General features: G+C 42.7%; 1 protein-coding gene across 2 annotated transcripts in view; it reads right to left on the reverse strand.

The window, feature by feature from the left end:
• Adamts18 (ADAM metallopeptidase with thrombospondin type 1 motif 18) overlaps positions 1 to 18,199 on the reverse strand; it is a 145,144-nt gene that overhangs the window by 123,726 nt on the left and 3,219 nt on the right. Inside the window, exon 2 of one of the 2 annotated variants that reach the window (XM_076915918.1) lies at positions 17,327 to 17,640. In XM_076915918.1, the coding sequence (XP_076772033.1) occupies positions 17,327 to 17,640 (314 nt within the window). Of the gene's footprint in view, positions 1 to 17,326; positions 17,641 to 18,199 lie in introns of those variants that run through there. The other variant, XM_034522883.2, reaches the window with a different exon arrangement.

Genomic DNA, 18,199 nt, shown 5'->3' on the forward strand with positions numbered 1-18,199 from the left:
AAAAGACTAGCTTATAGCTAACACTGAAGAAAAAAAAAAACCAAACAAACAAAAACAGTAGTATAACTTTAGGCATCACTGGACATAATGACTGTGATCACCATATTATCAGATAACAAGATAGCTTCCAGCGGTTGTGGATTTCAACTTAGATTTTCTCTTAGCTACCCCAAGTGGCTTGTAATTTCATTTTACCATCTCAGATCCCTTTTGGTGGGTGTCCTCAAACCAATACCTATAGTCAAAGATATCTGACCTTCTGACAGGTCATTATGGGAAACATGTCACCTCCATTCAACTGACTTAATGTAGAGGTAGGGGAGGATAGGTCCCCTTGGGAAAGCCTCACTTTTATGAGAAGATTTCAAATAGGGCCAACAAGATGGCTCAGTGAGATGGCTCAGTTAGTAAAGACACATACTATCAAAGTCTAGTGACCTGGGCTTGATTCTCCAGAACACATATAGTCGAGGAAGAGAACAGACTCCCATAGGTTGTCTTCAGATCGCCATATGCATGCTGTAGCAAGTGTCCACATATATATACACATGTATGAATAAATTATTGTGATAATTTTTTTAAAACTGCAAATGGATAGTAGTAGGCAGGCAAAAATTGCATTTCTGAAGCACTATGTAAAAAGATGCCCAACTGATCTTTTATCCCAGTGAGTGGATAAGCTATATAAAATTAACGATGTACTCTATGTACTCTAGACTTGCAAATGAGTTATTGGTTTCTAATTTTTAGGATGATGATTACAATGCAAATGTTTACTAGGTGCATCCTATGTTTCAGTGATCACTTGACACCCAGTAACAGCAATGATATAAAAAACAATAAAGGAGTCTGTACTGTACAGAAGCCAGGAAGGGGAGCCCGTGGAGGGAAGGCAGTGTTGGGAAGCACTTTCTGAGTCAATGACATTTGCACAATGAACCAAGGGAAGCAAGGAGTATTCCGATGTAAAGTCAGTGAAGCAGAGACTCTTGGAATGCTGAAAGGCAGTGGAGACATGGAGAACCACACTAGGCTATACAAGGATGGAGAAGATAGGAAGTTGGGAGGAAGAGGCCAGACCACATAGGACCTTTCCACACCAGGAAACTCAAACTCTTTTCTCTTCTCAGTAGATACAGTGAAGGGTTCTGAAGAGGAACGTAAAACAATGGAATTGCTGCTTCGGAGGAGCTAAGGAGTGAAGGTGAGGCTTCAGGTAGGTGTGCTGTGCTGGTACCCACAGAGACACTCGTGGCAGCAGGATTGGAAGTATTGTTATTGGTCTGTGTATGAATGATGAAATCTAATGGGTGGGGCTAAGATTTCCTGGTTTTCTAGATTTCCTGAGCAAATGCATCTGCTTGGCCTTCACATTAAATATTAGTCTCATTATTTCTTCATTTATGTCCCTCCCTGTAGTCCTTTAAACAGTCCTAAACTATGATGTTGATTTTTTTATAATGTTCGATTTGTATTTGTGGTGTGTGTATTTGTGTGTGTATACTCCTGCACATGTGCGCATGCATGCGAGCATGCCACAGAGGACATGGAAGTCAGAAGACAAGATACAGGACTCCATTATCTCCTTCTGCCCTGTGGGTCCCAGGCATTAAACTCAGGTCTTCAGGCTTGGTTATAGATGCCTTTGCCTACTGGGTCATTTCATCTCCACTACTTTTTTTTTTTTATTACATTTATCTATTTAAATAGGGTTTTTTTTTTGCACTCTTCTGTTGAGTTTAAATTCATGATGTCAATACTCTACCCTCATCTTAAAATACTGTAGAATTTAGGAATGATATAGTTTTATAACCTCATAGTCTAATACAAAGGGACATGTCAATGATTACCTAATGTCTGTTAAATATGTAATGGCTAGGAATACATGTTTTGGGTTAGAGATGGATGGATGGATGGATGGATGGATGGATGGATGGATGGATGGATGGACAGACAACTGGATGGGTGGATGGATGAATCAATGGATGGATAAATGGATGGGTAGATGGATGAATGGATGGGTAGATGGAAGGATGGATGGGTAGCTGGAAGATGGATGGATGGATAGATGATGGATGGATTGATGGATGGATAGATAGATAAATGGGTAAATGGATGGGTAGATGGATGGATAGATGGATGGATGAATGGGTAGATGGAAGGATGGATGGATAGATGGATTGATGGATGAATAATGTATATATGGATGGATGGATTGAATAAAGGAAATACTTAGGGGTAGGAGGAATGCCATCTACTAACAACCAGAAATGAAAAATACCAAAGAGTCCTTGACTTTCCTTACCTGGTGTGGTTATAAAACGTATTTCAGATGGGCTGTGAGTTACATAAGCAGCACTATATCACCACTGGCAAGGATGGGATGAGACAGCTTTAAATATGAAGTCAACAGGAACATGGGTTCCATGACTTCTGCACCCTAACTACAGGAGAGCTCCAAGTCCCATCAGGTACCAAAGATATCTCAAAGGAAGCAGCAGTGCACAAGTCCCCCTTACGTGAACAGATGGGAGTTCTCATTCAACTTCACAAGGGTGTCAGGGAAGAACACACTCAAGGGACAAGGAGAATATTCCTTTGTCATTCCCAGGACTGCCCACTGTTCCCATTCTTATTGGTCAAGAGAACACAGAGGACACTAAATTTCAACTTAGGAAAACTACAAACGCAAGAATAGAACCCCCACTTTTAATCTACAGTCATAGAGTTAGGCTGAAGGCAAGGATAACTCTTATCATAAACACTCCACTCTTACTTTAAAAAAAAGCTGACTGTTTTCAGGAGTCTGGGGTAACACGTGAGACTCACAAACAAATTAAAATGCTCCCAGATTTTTGATTCTGCCAACCAAACCACCAGCCTCAACACCCCGAGACTAACTTCACACTCTCAACAGTTCCCTCATCACCCTGTACTGGACATGCAGCCTCAACAAATCCCCTGCATCATTTATGCAGCATCAGCAAACCACCCAACCCCCACCCCACTGCACTATCCATATTCCCTCAGTAGCTATACCCTAAAAGGTAGACACAGTGCTGGTTTTATAATAACTTTTAAGGCATGGACATGATGCTCAGAAATGCACCAACGTTGGAAGCAGTTGAGTTTGGGATTTGGAGGCTAGAAGCACTTAGCCAGTTAGCCTATACAAATACTCTGAAATCTAAAAAAATTAAACCTACAAAATCTGAAACATTTTTAGTATTGAGTATTTTGGGGAAGAAATTCTCAAACTGCCTAAAAGCAGTAATCTCACTGAAGTCAATAGCATGCATACTCCAAAAATCCACCTCGTGTGAATGCTTTTTCTTAATGAAACCATTGCCTGTTAGTACTATATTAAAATGTGACCCACAGGAGTCTATGAGACACTTTGGGCTGGCACAATTTGGGGATGCTAACAGTGTTAATAGGCAAAGGCCTGGAATGCCCCTAGATACCCTAGGAAGCATAGACATTCCTCCTAAAGAAAGCATTAGCCATCCTAACAGCAATAGTATTCCACTGAGAATCTATACTAATATAACAATTTCCCAAGCAATTTAAACAAGTAAGTATGTAAGGAAACTGGCTGCTTCTCTTTAGGTCATCACTATTAAGTAAGTTCTCTAGAGGAACAAAACTAATAGGGAGAGAGAGAGAGAGAGAGAGAGAGAGAGAGAGAGAGAGAGAGAGAGAGAGAGAGAGAGAGAACGAACACACACACACATGCATGTGATAAAATGCACCATTTGAGTCATTTTTGGTATAGAGACATGTAGGGAGCCGCAATCAGTATGTTCCATTTCAAGATGGCGATGGCCGCATGTCTTCCCACTTGTAAACAATTAACTGCGCAGCAGCTGCTAGGCAGAAAGACCGCCAAGTCACTGGCCTATCCCGAGGCGTAATATTGGGTGGTGAGCGAACAGCCAATCAGAAGTGAATACGTCACTCTAGGGTGTATTTAAGCTAGGCCACTTCCGGCTTCTTCCTTCTTTCCGCTTTACCACGACAAGAAGTAAATCCTCGTTTGCAGTATACCCGATTATTGCCTCCTGTCCTTATTTGCTGGCGAAAAGGGATTTGGGGGGTGCGCGGAACAGAGACAGTCTAACAATGGCTATCTGCTAGCTGGAGAAACAGAACACAGAACTTGCTCAGTGAAGCCAGGTGCCTTCCCAGTCCCGAGTCTGCACTGAAAGCCAGGAAGATCCCTTGGGGGTCACTGGTGCTATATCCACATCAGAAAGCTGATCAAGCTGGACTGTCTGCTACCAATGACAGATGGGGAACACAGGCAGATATATAGATCAGACACATAGACTTTCTTCTAGACTTTTTATTTCTGGGATATCAGTAGATGGTGTCATCTACTTTGATGGAGGGAGGGTCTTCCATCCTTGGTTGATCCTGTTCTGGAACCTCCCTCATAGCACACCCAGAGGTGTCCCTCCCAGGTGATCTTAAATCTCAATGGGCTGATAATCCAGACCAATCATGGTACCCACTATCTCACCTGCTACGCAGGGTTGGTGGCAGATGGTCCAAATGACCATGAATCTAAAAGGGGAAGGGGCTTGTTTTTTGATTGAACACCTATAATAAGCCTCAGAGATTTGTATTTGTATTCTTCTGTTAAAAAATTATAGCCAATAAGTAGCTTACAATCTTTTGCCAACGCACAATTCGAGTCAAACATATGAGATGTCCAGCCATATTTTTTTGTTCTGTAAAAGAATCCACTTCTGGTCTCTTCAGACTGTAGGTAGAATTTGATTCCTTTGGAGAACTGAAATGAGCCTCTGTTTACTTCTAAGCATCTATCTGTTTCCTGGTCCACAATCAAAGACTACTGTAGTCCCAGAAGGCTGACTCTGCCTTATGTCCCTTCCATAGCCAGAACCCACAAGGGAGAGTTTCTTATGTTTTAAGTCTTTCTGCTGCCCACAGACTAGATCTAGATTAAAAGAGCTTGCTTGACAAGGTTAGATCTTCCTAAAACACCTCCATAAAAAGGCCAACTGGTTTGGAAGCTTATTGTGCAAAAAAATCTCATCCTTGCAGCATCTAGGTCCAGTGACTGACCACATAACTGAAAAGGGGAACATGTATATCAGAGCCCAGGAAGATGGGAGGACATCTTGGACTTTTGCTCTTTCATATAATGGCTCCTAGTTTCTTTTAGTCTCCACTTTACAGACAGGTAAAACCATGTTGCCAGATTGGTCAGTTATTCCCCACAGCACCTTCCTGCAAATTCCCATGAATCTAAAATTATTTAAAATCAAATGCTGGGACTGGGAGATAAGTGGATAAGGCATGAAGATCTAAGTTCAGATCCCCAGAACCAACATACAGCCAGTGCAATAACTTGTGCCAATAATCCCCCTTTTATTGTCAGATGGGAAACTGAGACTGGAGAATCCCTGGAAATTTGAGGAACAGCTAGCCTAGTATAGGCACCAACAAACAAGGCAATCTGTTAGGGCCAAGTAGCCTGGTGTAGGCAGCGACAAACAGCAAGAGATGCTATTTCAAGGTAGAAAATCAGGTCCAACACCTGAGGTGGTTGTCCATCCCTCCCATGTACAAGGTATGGTCTTCCTCCTCAACATCTTTAACAGGGAATAACAATTTAAAAGAAGTTCAAATGTTATCCAAAAGAATCATTTCCTCAAAATTGCATCACTAGTGGGGGGATGTGTTTCTAAAACTCAGACGTTTTAACATGTCATTCTCTCATCTTAAACCATTATACAAGCTATTTCTGGGGTGCTGGGGTGTCTAAAGTCCAGGGTATTTACCTATATGAGGGACTTCTTAACTGACTTTGTTTTAGGACTGCCTGGGGAATCTTTAAAAGGTTGTGCTGATTTAAGAAATGTAAAAGGGTGTGTCTTGGCCTTATCTCTCAATTTTCTGTTTCTGGGCTCTGGACTAGGATCTAAACAAGAGCCTGCATAGTCTTTCAGCTGTCTGCACTCAAAACCACCAACTGTCCTAGGATTCTTTTGCTACTCATTATGGCAGTGTTCAGTATGTAGTATTGAGCACCAGTTCATACTCATTTCACACACAGAAGAAAGGCTTTGACAAGACAGGGATTCATCCTCTGCTGATGAGTTTTACTGCAAAGTTATACCTACAAAACCCTGACCTCCTAAGAGGCTGCTGAGATGGACGTGTAAGCCCATATTTAACTTCAGTCATAAAACAGTCCCTCGGACTTATCCACGATACAAATGATTTGTGATCACATCTGCTCGCAGAGAAATCAGTAATGAGTTAGTCTGCACACGCCTCCAGGAAGCAGTAACGTAAAACACAAAATGCAGATGAGGGACTGTGGGCTCACAGGGTGACCTCGGGACACTAAAGCCTGCTCTGTTACAAAGCCTGGCAAGTCGCCTGACATAAACCCCTTTACCAGCTTATCTCAGCCTTTCAAGTGCTGCCCCTCAAGGGAGAGTGTGCACATAGCTGACTCTTCATAAATCAATGATGGCCACATCTAATTTTTATCAGAGGGCATGTCCCTGTGACTGATGGGTAAAAAGGGCAGGTTGTATATTTCAAAGTCGAGTGGCATGAATAAGCCATCAAAAGAATCCTCCTGAAGGTAAAAGCCTTAGATACATCAAAGCCGTCCTCTCAGGAGAGGTGACCACACTGTCTAGGCAGAACACTCACCAGACCTTTATTAGAGCATTCTAGGATATTCTGCTCTATAACTGGCAAAAATAACAAAAAACAAAACCCCAAAAATCTTTGGGAACAGGCTTTTCCTGGGATGTAGCCTTGATGTAACCAAAACTCCCGAGTTTGTAGACCCGTGTTGTATGTGACCTGCAAACAAATATTTTTGGTCATGGAAGCCTTCGTGGGTAGTACTATCATTAGGCCTGTTTATATTTGGACTTCCAGGATTGAATCAGCGCCATTTTCTCTTGAATTGTTTATTGCTTATGGTGGGAAACCATGCAAATTTCCAGCTCATATGTTCTGCTGGAGGAAGCTCTTTGAAACCACTGCCTTGGGTCTGTGTAAAACCAGGAGGAAGTGGGTTCTCAGCAGCTTTGCATATTGAACTATTAAGATTATAATGACAGTGGCACTTGGTGGCACATGCCAATAAAAGCATGTTAACTCCCCCCACCCCACCCCCAACTCCCTGGCTATCAAGAGCTAATATCCTGTATCTGATACATCAGTGTTTTGTAAAGAAGGGGCTCACTGCCCTAATCCCCTCCTATAAAATACAGTTCTGTACACAAATGAGAGATTTGAAGATAGATACTTATTTTTACAGCATCAGCAAAAACAAAAACAGACCAGATATAAGCATGTTGACCAAGTCTTGGAGATCATCTCCAAAGAGAAGAAAGGGCCAGAATAATAACATGATGCTCTCTGGGCATAGCAGAGCAGTGACACATATGAGCCCACAGCAGTTGTGACAGCGTGAATGTGACCTGTATAAGCTAAGCCAGATAAAACATCAAGTTGCAGGGGGCAGACATAAGCATGGAATCCAACCTCTGGCTGAGAAGCTATTAGCGACTGAGAGCTGCTAAGTGAGGTGAACTGGTTTTCTCTTAGCTATGTGATCCATGGTAGGATGATCACACTCAAGGGGATGGCCCACGCCTAGGAGTATTTAGGCAGCACAAGTTGGACTGGATGGCTGTGTGTTTTAAGAGGACAGTAGATTGGGTGAGAAGGGAGTGGAGGTGGATCACTGAGGAGTTTGGGGAAGATATGAAAATGATCAAAACTTTAAAACTGAAGTAACTCCAAAGACATGTTTTAAAAATAAAATGTCTATACTACCATGACAAAGATACCTCAATACAAATACCAGTGAATACACCCTAACACACACACACACACACACACACACACACACACACACACACTACATATACAGCAAACACAGGTACAAATAAATAGGCCCCTCCGGGTTAACTCACCCATGAACACACAAAGAAAAAGAAGAAGGATTTTGTGTTCTTCTTGTTCCGATGAGCACAGCCACCCATTCAATGAAGCCTCAAAGTCTTTGTAAAGGCAAATAAAGCCTAGACTACACATACCTGTTCTGAGCCGTGACACATCTGTCTGTGGCTCTAGGGATGGATAAGTCAGGTGAGATGAATAAGTCGGAAAGCCAATGAGGTATCTGAATCACCTGGAACTCAGGAGGCCATGTTTGCAGAAGGAAGCAAGAGGAGGGAAGGATAATGGAGTAGGGTAGTGAGTACACACCTGGAGGATCTGGATAGACCCAGCTTTGCTGAACACTAGCATCCTAGCGGGAGAGAAGGAACGGGGGAGGGAGGTGGAAAGAGAGAGAAAGGAGTAGAAAAGATGGGAAGAGAGGAGGGAGGGAAGGAGGGAGGAAGAGAAAGTGAGCTGGGAAAAGGGGAATGGGAAATGAATGGAAAGAATAGATCAAAGCCATTACAGAAAGATGTACATTTATATACAAAAGCATCCATATACACACATGCCTATAAATATATGTATGTCATGTGTGCATATAGTTGTGTGTGTGTGTGTGTGTGTGTGTGTGTGTGTGTTGAAGTTTGAATGAGATATCTCTCACAGACTCGGTACCGGAACACTTAGTGCCCAGTTGGCAGTATTGGGTAGATTTAGGGGGTGTGGCCTTGCTGGAGGAAGCACATCACTGGAGGCGGGACTTTGAACTTTCAAAGTCTCAAGCTATTCATCCCCAGTTCACTCCTGATCTCTGCTTGCAGTTCAAGAAGTGGGCTCTTGGCTGTTTCAGCTGCCACGGTGGCTGCCTGCTGCCATGATTCGCTGTCAGGATGGACTCTTACCTCTCAGTGACCATAAATCCGAATAAACCCTCCCTTCTATAAGTGATGTTGCTCGTGGCATTTTTTATCAGAGCAGTAGATAAGTAACCAATTCTACATACACACACATGCATACATACATGCAATTATACACATACACCAATTATACACGCACACATATATAATATATACACACAAACGATATAATGTACACACACACACACACACATTTTGAGATAAAATGGCCTAAACACTGTAGTCTCAAGCAGTTCGGGTAAGCTATATAGCACTCCTTCCAATAATCACTGAACACTAATGATATCGGTGCAAGCATTCATTCACAAAAATGCCTGCACCTGGGCTATCAGAAGGAACACAGGGCAAGCAATATTTTTTTTTTCATTTTTTTATATTTAAGTGCCAGTCAGCACTCTAGTATTTAAGATCTAAAGTGACAAATCCTCTCTCTCCCTCCTTCCCCCCCGCCTCTCTTTCTTTGTTCTTTTACAAGGCACTTCAAAAAGACTTGGAAAAGTCAATACAAAGGTTCAAGTCCTACTCTACTTCTGAATAATCTGCCAACTCTGGGTAAAACTTGGGTGTTTGTGTTTTACTAAAGCAAAGGCCTCAACAACGCCAGCAGAGGGTACTGCCTGGTAACTTACAAAGTCTGTTCTGAAAGTGTGGCGCCACACTAGCACTCAAGAAAGCCTAGGATCTTAACAAATCTGATTTTTACGTTAGGGAATTTGATCCTGCAGGGGCTATTGTCTTGAACATCCATACAGGGTCTTTCTTGCCATCAAATGTATGTGAGCTCCTATCAGCTTACAGTGGAGTACCCAAGCTTACAGTGAGTGAGCGAGTGATGTGCCTGGCTGTGCAGGTAGCCATGGGAAGAGCAAGGTCTTCCAAGTCTGAAAACACAAATCTGAACCGTGATCTATCTCTTGATTCCCTTCCTCCTCCTCTCCCCACCGTCAATCGGCTTCCTTCTTTTATTCTTTCTTCCTTGATAAAATGTTTCCTTTTCCTGCAAGATTCCCAACTTTTACAGCAAGAGGGTTGCCAACACTGAAGAGATTCTTTTCCTGTTCTGACAGGCCTGCCTGGAAAGGCTTCAGAATTTGGGGGGTGGGGGGTGGGGGGGAAGAGAGTTCAATGGCCATTTCCTGCCCAGACCACCTCCTAGTTCAAAGTCAACAACCCAGCAGCGCAGCTACTGTGTAACAAGTTCAGCACTTACCATTCTCTTCTTCACCCTCTGCCAGCAGCCATTTCTACTGAACAGATGAAAACTCTGAGGCTTCAGGAAGCAAGCCCAGGATGCCCAGGGCCCTTCAGCCCAGGGCCCTGGAGTCAAGTATGGTCTGCAGAGTTATCCAGAAGGAATGGTACTTAATGGCTATATTATGACAGGCAGGCAACACAGAGGGAGGCTGGGCCCTTCCGACTCTCTTGGGAGACCCCTCAGGCTTGTCTTAGCTACTCTAGAGTCCTACTCCCCACAACCCCCTGCAAAAGCTTTGGTCTCTGGGAAAAAAAAAAATTTAAATTTGGTTTGGCCTTTTGCTCGAAGCGTTGATAAAAGCAAATAATTCCATTCACAAATCATGTCTTAGGAGAACACAGAGGAGAAAAGCCAAGAAAATAAAAGGGTCTTTTTACCCTTGATGAATTGAATAATAGCCTAAGAAAACATCTTTGATTTGGGTCAGGCTGTATTTAAAAAAACATGCAAATACAACTCAGTCTAATCTGTAAATTCACATGATCCTCTCAAGTGACCATTAAGTTCCAAGTGGGGAGATGCAATTCCACAACCCCTGCTAGCTGGCAAGGCCCTGCAAAGTGGCAGAACCATGGGCTAGGGGCATTTAGCTTCAGCCCTTTTATGAATGGAAATCGGCTTTCTAAAGATAACTTGGCAGGCAGTGACTAGCAACAGACAACTCGGTGACAGCTTTCGGAGTTATAAAATACTTTTGAACAGGAGACATCAAAGCTCCCTGCCCCTATTCCTATTCAAGTGCTTTGAAAGCCTCCTTGTAGGGACCCAGGTTCTCCTGAGAATGGTCACTGTAGCAGTCACAGGCTGCAAAGGCTACCACTGAAGAAAAGACACATGTGACATCAGGGCAGCCGGCCATGGAGCAGACAAAGAGAAGAGAAACCAAAGGAAAGTTGGATGGTACACAGGGGATCCAGGCTGGAAGGGATCCTTGGTTGTTATAACCACTCTGCTGGAGCCTGTAATACAGTTGGGAGTGGGGACCAAGAACCAACACCAGACATAAGATTCAGCAACAATGGCAAAGCAGCTTTCCCTTGTGGTCAGCTAGTCTCTGCAGAGAAATTATCAAAAGTTAGCAGACCCATGCACTGTAGAGCTGAACAGACACACGAGGTCTGTGACCGTGCGCATGTGTGTTTTCACTTGATAGACATGTAAAGAATAGAGCCTAGTCTAGACTGAGTTTATTAAGCAAAACTATATTATCTACAATTAGAATAAACACATTGCCATCAGAGAGGTCAGGTACAAAGAAAAGGCAAATTATCTTAGGCCTAGCAATTATTCTCTTACGCTAAAACAGGGAATCCTGGTCTAACATATCAGTCAGAAGTTCAACTTTAAAACAGATACATTGGTCAGGCCAGTACCGATTTCATCATTTAGAGATTCAAAATGCATGTCAAGTGTGTTTAAAGATAAGGAATGGTCAGAGACATAGCTTGGTGGATAGAATTCGTAGTCACACAAAGTTCTGAATTCAATCCCCAGTACCACAGAAAATCAGATTGGTGGCACACCTCTGGAGCTGTAGATAAGAAAACCAGATCTTCAAGGTCAGCCCCAGTTACATAGGAAGTTTTTGCACAGTCTGGGCCATGCGAGACTCACTGTCTCTGTCACACACGGGGGAAATGGCTTGGGATGTAGCTCCTTTGATAGCGTTCCTGGCTAGCATTCACAGAGCCCTGAACTCAGTCGCTATGACTACATGAAACCAGACACGGTGATGCGTTTCTGCTATTCCAGCACTCAAGAATGAGGGGCAAAGGGATCAGAACTTCAAGATTTTCCTCGGCTACAGTGGGGCATTTGTGGACGGCCTGGGTACCTAACATTCTTTAAGCCTAGTGACCATGAAGCTCTTGTCCCTAGAGGTTATTTTCACACACAGGACATGGTACAAAATTGGGGATAAGCACTGTTTCCATGGCTGTCTTGTCTCAATGAAACTATGCAGAGATCTTCTTCAGAGGAAAAAAAAAATACCCATGACCAAACACGCTGGAGAAAAGTCTAGGTTTAAACAGAATTAGACATCTGTCAGTGATGTAGGACTCTCTGACTCATGGACATGCTGGTGCACACTGCAGTGCTGACGGGTGCTGCCTGGTACTGGCTCACCCAGCCTCTCCCTTTTCTGAAGCTATAGCTTGTGGGCTCTTTGTTCCTGAGCTCTGATGAGCCACAGCTTAGTGCAGACTAAGATGGGAATTTCTACATCTAAGAGCCCGAGACCGTTGCTATTTCTTCTGCAGGTGTGCCTAATCCACAACCCATAGGCTATATGTAGCCAAGCAGAGCTATGAATCCTAAACATACTTTAAAAAAAAAAAAACCAGGTTGTTTTTGTGAGAGAGAGAGAGAGAGAGAGAGAGAGAGAGAGAGAGAGAGAGTGTGTGTGTGTGTGTGTGTGTGTGTGTGTGTATGTAAAACTGGATTACATGGCAAAGTATGAGCTTTGTAGATAAACAATATCCTATTACAGTCTCAAACCATTAGACACTAGCCCGGAGAGATGGCTTAGCCACACATGACTGTTAAGAATACTTGCTGCTGTTGTAGAAGACCTCAATTTGGTTCCTAGTACCCACATGGTAGCTCCCGACCGCCAGTGTCTCCTGTTCTAAGAGATCCGACATGCTCTACTGGCCAATTTGGGCACTGTACGCACACAAGCACTAACTCAACACACGTAGAATAAAAATAAATCTTGCTTTCAAATGAAAGGTTAGACACTTCTGTCAGGGTGTGTTAGTGGTGTCTGTGTTCTCCTCCTTCACAGCTGTACCTGATGTGCTCAGAAAAGTGTCTGCCACGACAGAAGTGATAAACAGCCATTGGATGAAGGAACCAATGTGGCCTTCCCATCCATTCCCAAACACAGTTTACTAATTCTCAAGTACTAAAACACATCAAAATCATTCAGAAAACGGATACATTTCTGGGCCCCAATTCCAGTTTTATGGAAAGGATCCTGAATCTTTAGCATCTCAGAGAGAGATAATCAAGTGGGTTATACGCTACAGTCACTTACATTTTTTTTTTTAACAGAAGGATCCTGAGAATGTTTTAAAACATTAAAATCTTCGAAGACAAAGTCTGACAGCAAATAGAATTAAGGAACGCAGGGGAGATTCCAGAGTTGGTTACAGTTTGACAGCAAGGTGAGGTCTCCTTCCAGGAGCCTGGGCTTGCTGCCAGTCATGACCTTCCTCACTGTAGAGGGCAGATAGAGGAGACTTCATAGACGAGAAAGGACAGACATGGCAGGCAGTTATTGGCTAGCTTACTATGTAACCCCATGATTTTGTGACAAAGGCTGCAATTCCAATACACACACCGAGTTTAAGGTCACAAGGTGGAATGGGCAGTGGTGACCCAGAACAGTCATTTAGTATTAAAAGCCAAGAGTGGCATGCAAACTTAATGGCAGGCAAGACTCATTTGGTCCCATTCTATAAATGATTGCAAGTAAGGAACGACCCATTGAACTCCTTAAAGTGAATTCTGTCAGCTTGGTAGGGTAAGTGTACATTCCAAAAAAGAAAAAAAAGTATTAGAAATATTTTAAACACTGGATAATTTCAAATTATTCAGGGAAATCCCCTGCTAGAAAACATTACAGCTGGAGTGTGTATGCCTACCTTCCTGCCCTCAAGAAAAAAATGTGTATTGTGATTTTTCTACTGTGATCTTACTGCCCTTCCGATTTTCATCTGAGGCTTCCCTAGCAGGCTAGGTAGAAACTAGCTGTTCTTCTGGCATTTGGCCAGATCATTTAAAGGCACCTGATTACTTCCCTAATGCATTCTGCAACTCACTGGGAGATGGCTATCACATCTAGAACAACCCTGAAGGCAATGGTCTGGCCAAAATCTTAAAGAAACCCCAAGATAGAAAATTTATGTGAAGGTATCTCATCTCAGAGTACCATCCATGTCCTGTCAGTGTCTGCATTAATGGATGAAGAACGACATGTATCTTCTGGCATGTTAACATTTTGATGAGTCACTCTAACAAGTGACACAAGTCTATCTGCTGAACTTTTGGAACATCTACAATGTTCTGAATCCATCATGACAGCTGTCAAGTAACCTTAGGGGAGTTATGAGCCTCCCTCTTGGGCAACGGCGCTTACCAGTATCTATAGGTATCTAGAAGAGGGAAGATGGGGCTGTTCTCTTCTGTGCTTATCTATCACTGTTGTAATTTTACTGGTTCTCACGTGATTTACTTTTTTAAAACACAATAGATGATGTCAGAGTTTGACGGCCACAGTAGGAGGACACAGTTATCAAGGTGTTCTGCTTAGAATCCTTGTTTCTATTCCCTGAGAAAGGAGCACACATGCCACTATTTAAGTTGGAAAGACATATTCTGTATCTTGTTTGTATACAGTAAAGAGATTATCAAAGAAGACACATAAATAGCCAATAAGTTTAAAGGTGGCATGTCACCCCATTAACCATCAGAAAGATGTAGACCATAATGCGGTACCCAATCGGATACCTGATTTATAGCACCTGCTAAAGCTTCACCTATGCCTACCCCAGGAGCACAGTACCTTTACTCTTAGGCATATACCCAGTAGAATGAGAACACAGGAACAAGAAGCAAGCAAATTAACAAACAAAACCACCATGGGATCCTCAAACCAGGAAGTACATTATGATTCTACTTAAACAACAATTTTCAACAAGTATAAATAAACCACGAATTTCATTAGGACCACGGTGGACAGGGGGGAAGAAAGAACTGAGTGCCCTTTTGGGGGCACTAATAATGCCTGTTTGATCTAGGCTCACATGTTTGGGTGTAAACTTTGTGAATAATAATCGTTATGCCATTACATTTTTACATCTTTCTGTATGTGCATTTTAACATTTCTCTGCAGCTATTACCCTCAACACAAGGTTACAAACTTCATATGCTTCAGGGTCACCACTTGCTTGTGAGAGTTCCATCTTCTCTCACTTTGCTTCCCACTAGCCTGCTGAATGCCTTAGATGTTTTATGGGGGAATGGGAAATGGATGGTAGCAAACTCAGGACAAATAAGTTTGGTTGTTCCCTACCTCTTAACAAATAGGGTCTATCAGGGTGACCAAATCAGATCACTAGAATCAGATGCCTGGAAATCATAAAAATCTTAGAGGTCATCTCACACCACTCAAGAGAGCAAACCAAGGCCCAGTGATGTCAAAATAACTAAGTCCATACACCCACTTGTTGCAGAGTAGAGGCAACCTGCACCTTCCACAGGGCAGACCCCAGTGTCAGTTATTTCTTTCACACTTGTGGAAGCTGGAGAATTTTAACCTACTTCATTCTTCTGCCTTAGATGGTAATTTGTCCCCAGTTCAAAGTGAACCTTTTTCCTAGAAAAGATAACCTGGTGTCTACTCTGGAGCTAGAGAATCAAACTTCCTACCGGTCCCAAAGAGCAGAATTTCTGAGTACTGAACATGGAGAGGCTACATTTTGTAAGAATGAGAAGGCATAGAGACTAAAGGAACATATTACACACCAATCATTTCCTGTCTGTAAGCCTGGAGTGAAGTCTCCCCAGTTACTTCTATTTTTATTACATTTAATATCTATTTTGTATACGTGGTGTATATGTGTGGGTTTGAGTGTTTGACAGCATGCATACAAAGGTCAGAGGAGTTGGTTCTCTCCTCCCATCATGTGTGTCCCAGGGGACTGAGCCCACGTCATGGGGCTTGACAACAAACATGTTTACCTACCAAGCCAACTCATCATCCATAGCCCTTGTTCTGGAGATGAGGAAACTAAGGTTCAAGGAGAACCCTACTATTTGGTGCTGGTTTGATAATGAGAGCCAGGATCCACAGCTGCTCATCGTGAGTGTTTGGAATGAGATGGTTTAAGGCTCTGTGGTGGCAAGAGTAAACCTGAAAGACTTTTGGAAATTGGAATAGGCAGAGAATGGGAAACACAAGGAGAATGCCAAAATCCAGCAGAAGACTCAACACACACACAAAAACAAATGATGAAAACTAAAATGTGTCCATGTATGTGTGTGCACACGTGTGGGTAACCATGTCATAAAACCCAGGGAGTCTTTGAGACAGCCATCATTCAAATGAATCGAGATTAGCTGGGCATTGCTAACTTGCTTTATTTTGTAATTTAAACACACTGAAGAATACCATGGCTGTGGTTATGGTTTTGGCTGGATTTCGGGGCAGCATGTGGGAACAAAAAGTTGTAACAAAAAAAAAACTTAACCCTTGAGAATACGGGAGCCCTCATTCACCCCAGTCCACCCCAAAAGCCACACCTCTTGCTTATCCAAGCTGCATCCCACATGGACATCACCAACTAACTCCCAACTGGGTTTTTTCAAAGTTTCCTTTTTCTGCCCATGCCACAGCATGATCATCACGTGTCTCCCATACCAACTCTGCCGTCAGTCTGAGACATTTCCCATGGCAACACGAAATGAAAGCCCAGGATGTCATTTACTGCCTCGTATACTTGATTGGATTCTGAATATCGTGTACATGGATATTCTTGGCCTGGTGTTTGACACAGAAAGATTATACAGAAAGGAAATCAGGCTTGTCCCAAGGGCTTTTAAACATCTCGCCTCCAAGGGTGCCATGTTTTATCCTGCCAGTACCACACATCCTCTCCTGCACTAAAAGGATGCCTTCTGTAAGAACTACACCACCAACAGAATTTCAAAAGAAAAACAAAGGACTGCCTCCCCGAGACCCCTCTAATTCCAGCATGTTAAAGGTAGGCTAACCCGGGCCACTGAACACAATTTTAGATTAAAATGCAATTTTCCCCTTTCAAAGCAACAGAGACGAATGTAACCGGTTAGATTTATAGAATGCCTGGTCTCCCAAGACGTTGCAAAGGGAATGGCATCCATCAAATTAATTTCCTTGGGGATCGTCTCAAACATGCAGAATGAAAGGGCCCAGGCCATTAAACATCAAAAGAATGTTCTAAATGCTCATTAAAGTTCTATTATATATTTTTTCTCCCAGAGACCAGATTAGATTAATTCAATTAATCTAATTTATAATTATCTGTAATATTATACGTATCAGAGCTGACAGTGCGAATGTGTGGAGTTGGCTAGGGGGAGCTTAATGCATCGGACATCTGTTCATTCAAGTTATACAAAACACGAAAGAACGAGCTCCATTAAAGCAGGGCAGACTTACCAAGCCGGCACACGTAGACACAGCAACAGACGACGAGCTGTCATTCCTGATGAATCCCTGATACAAACACTGCTGTACCTCAGGCTCCCGAGTCTCTGAAGCACCGTTCTTTCCAAGTACCTGAACTATAAAGTGACTGCTCAGAATCGCCGAGGGCTTAAGCTCTAAGTGTAGATCCTGTCCAAATGCTGAAAAGCGGTAGTGCAAGGAGCTGCTGGCACCGTGTGCTGATCGCCTTTTCCTGTTGTGCAAAATGTCGTGTGAAATATATGACCCGCCTGAGTCCACTTCTACTGGCACGACAAAGACGTAATCTGTAATGGAAAAATTTAGCTGTCAGCACCCAGAGCTCAGGGTGCGAAAGGGGCCACTTTCCAGCAGCTTGCCCCAAAAGCTCATGAAAAAAAAAAAAAAAAAAAAAAAAAAAAAAAAAAAAAAAACCTTGTTCCATGCACCTAACAGTGAAGAGAATTCAGAGAGGCTCACGTGCGTTGCAATCTATGGGATCAGGCTTGGCCAGCTTTTACTACAGAGGCTACAGCTGGGGACACGGCTCAGAGGCACGGCAGCACTTGCCTAGCGTTAATAATAATAATAATAATAATAATAATAATAATAATAATAATAAACCCTACGAAACCTAAAAGCTAAGTGCAGTTTTGATAAATTTCAAAGATATTTGGGTGAAAGGTCAATTCTCAGTCTGAAAAGAAATATAGGGACTCTTCATACATTAGCCATGGAGCATGGTATGTAGTTCATCATCATCATCGACAAAAATCAGTATAAAGGGTGAATTTGATTGATAGCCTTGTTTAGGTTGAACTTAGAAACCTTCCTGGTAGAGTTTAAACTGTGAGTGACTCAGAATAG

This window comes from Arvicanthis niloticus, chromosome 18 (genome assembly GCF_011762505.2).
Source record: "Arvicanthis niloticus isolate mArvNil1 chromosome 18, mArvNil1.pat.X, whole genome shotgun sequence".
NCBI classification, from domain to species: domain Eukaryota; kingdom Metazoa; phylum Chordata; class Mammalia; order Rodentia; family Muridae; genus Arvicanthis; species Arvicanthis niloticus.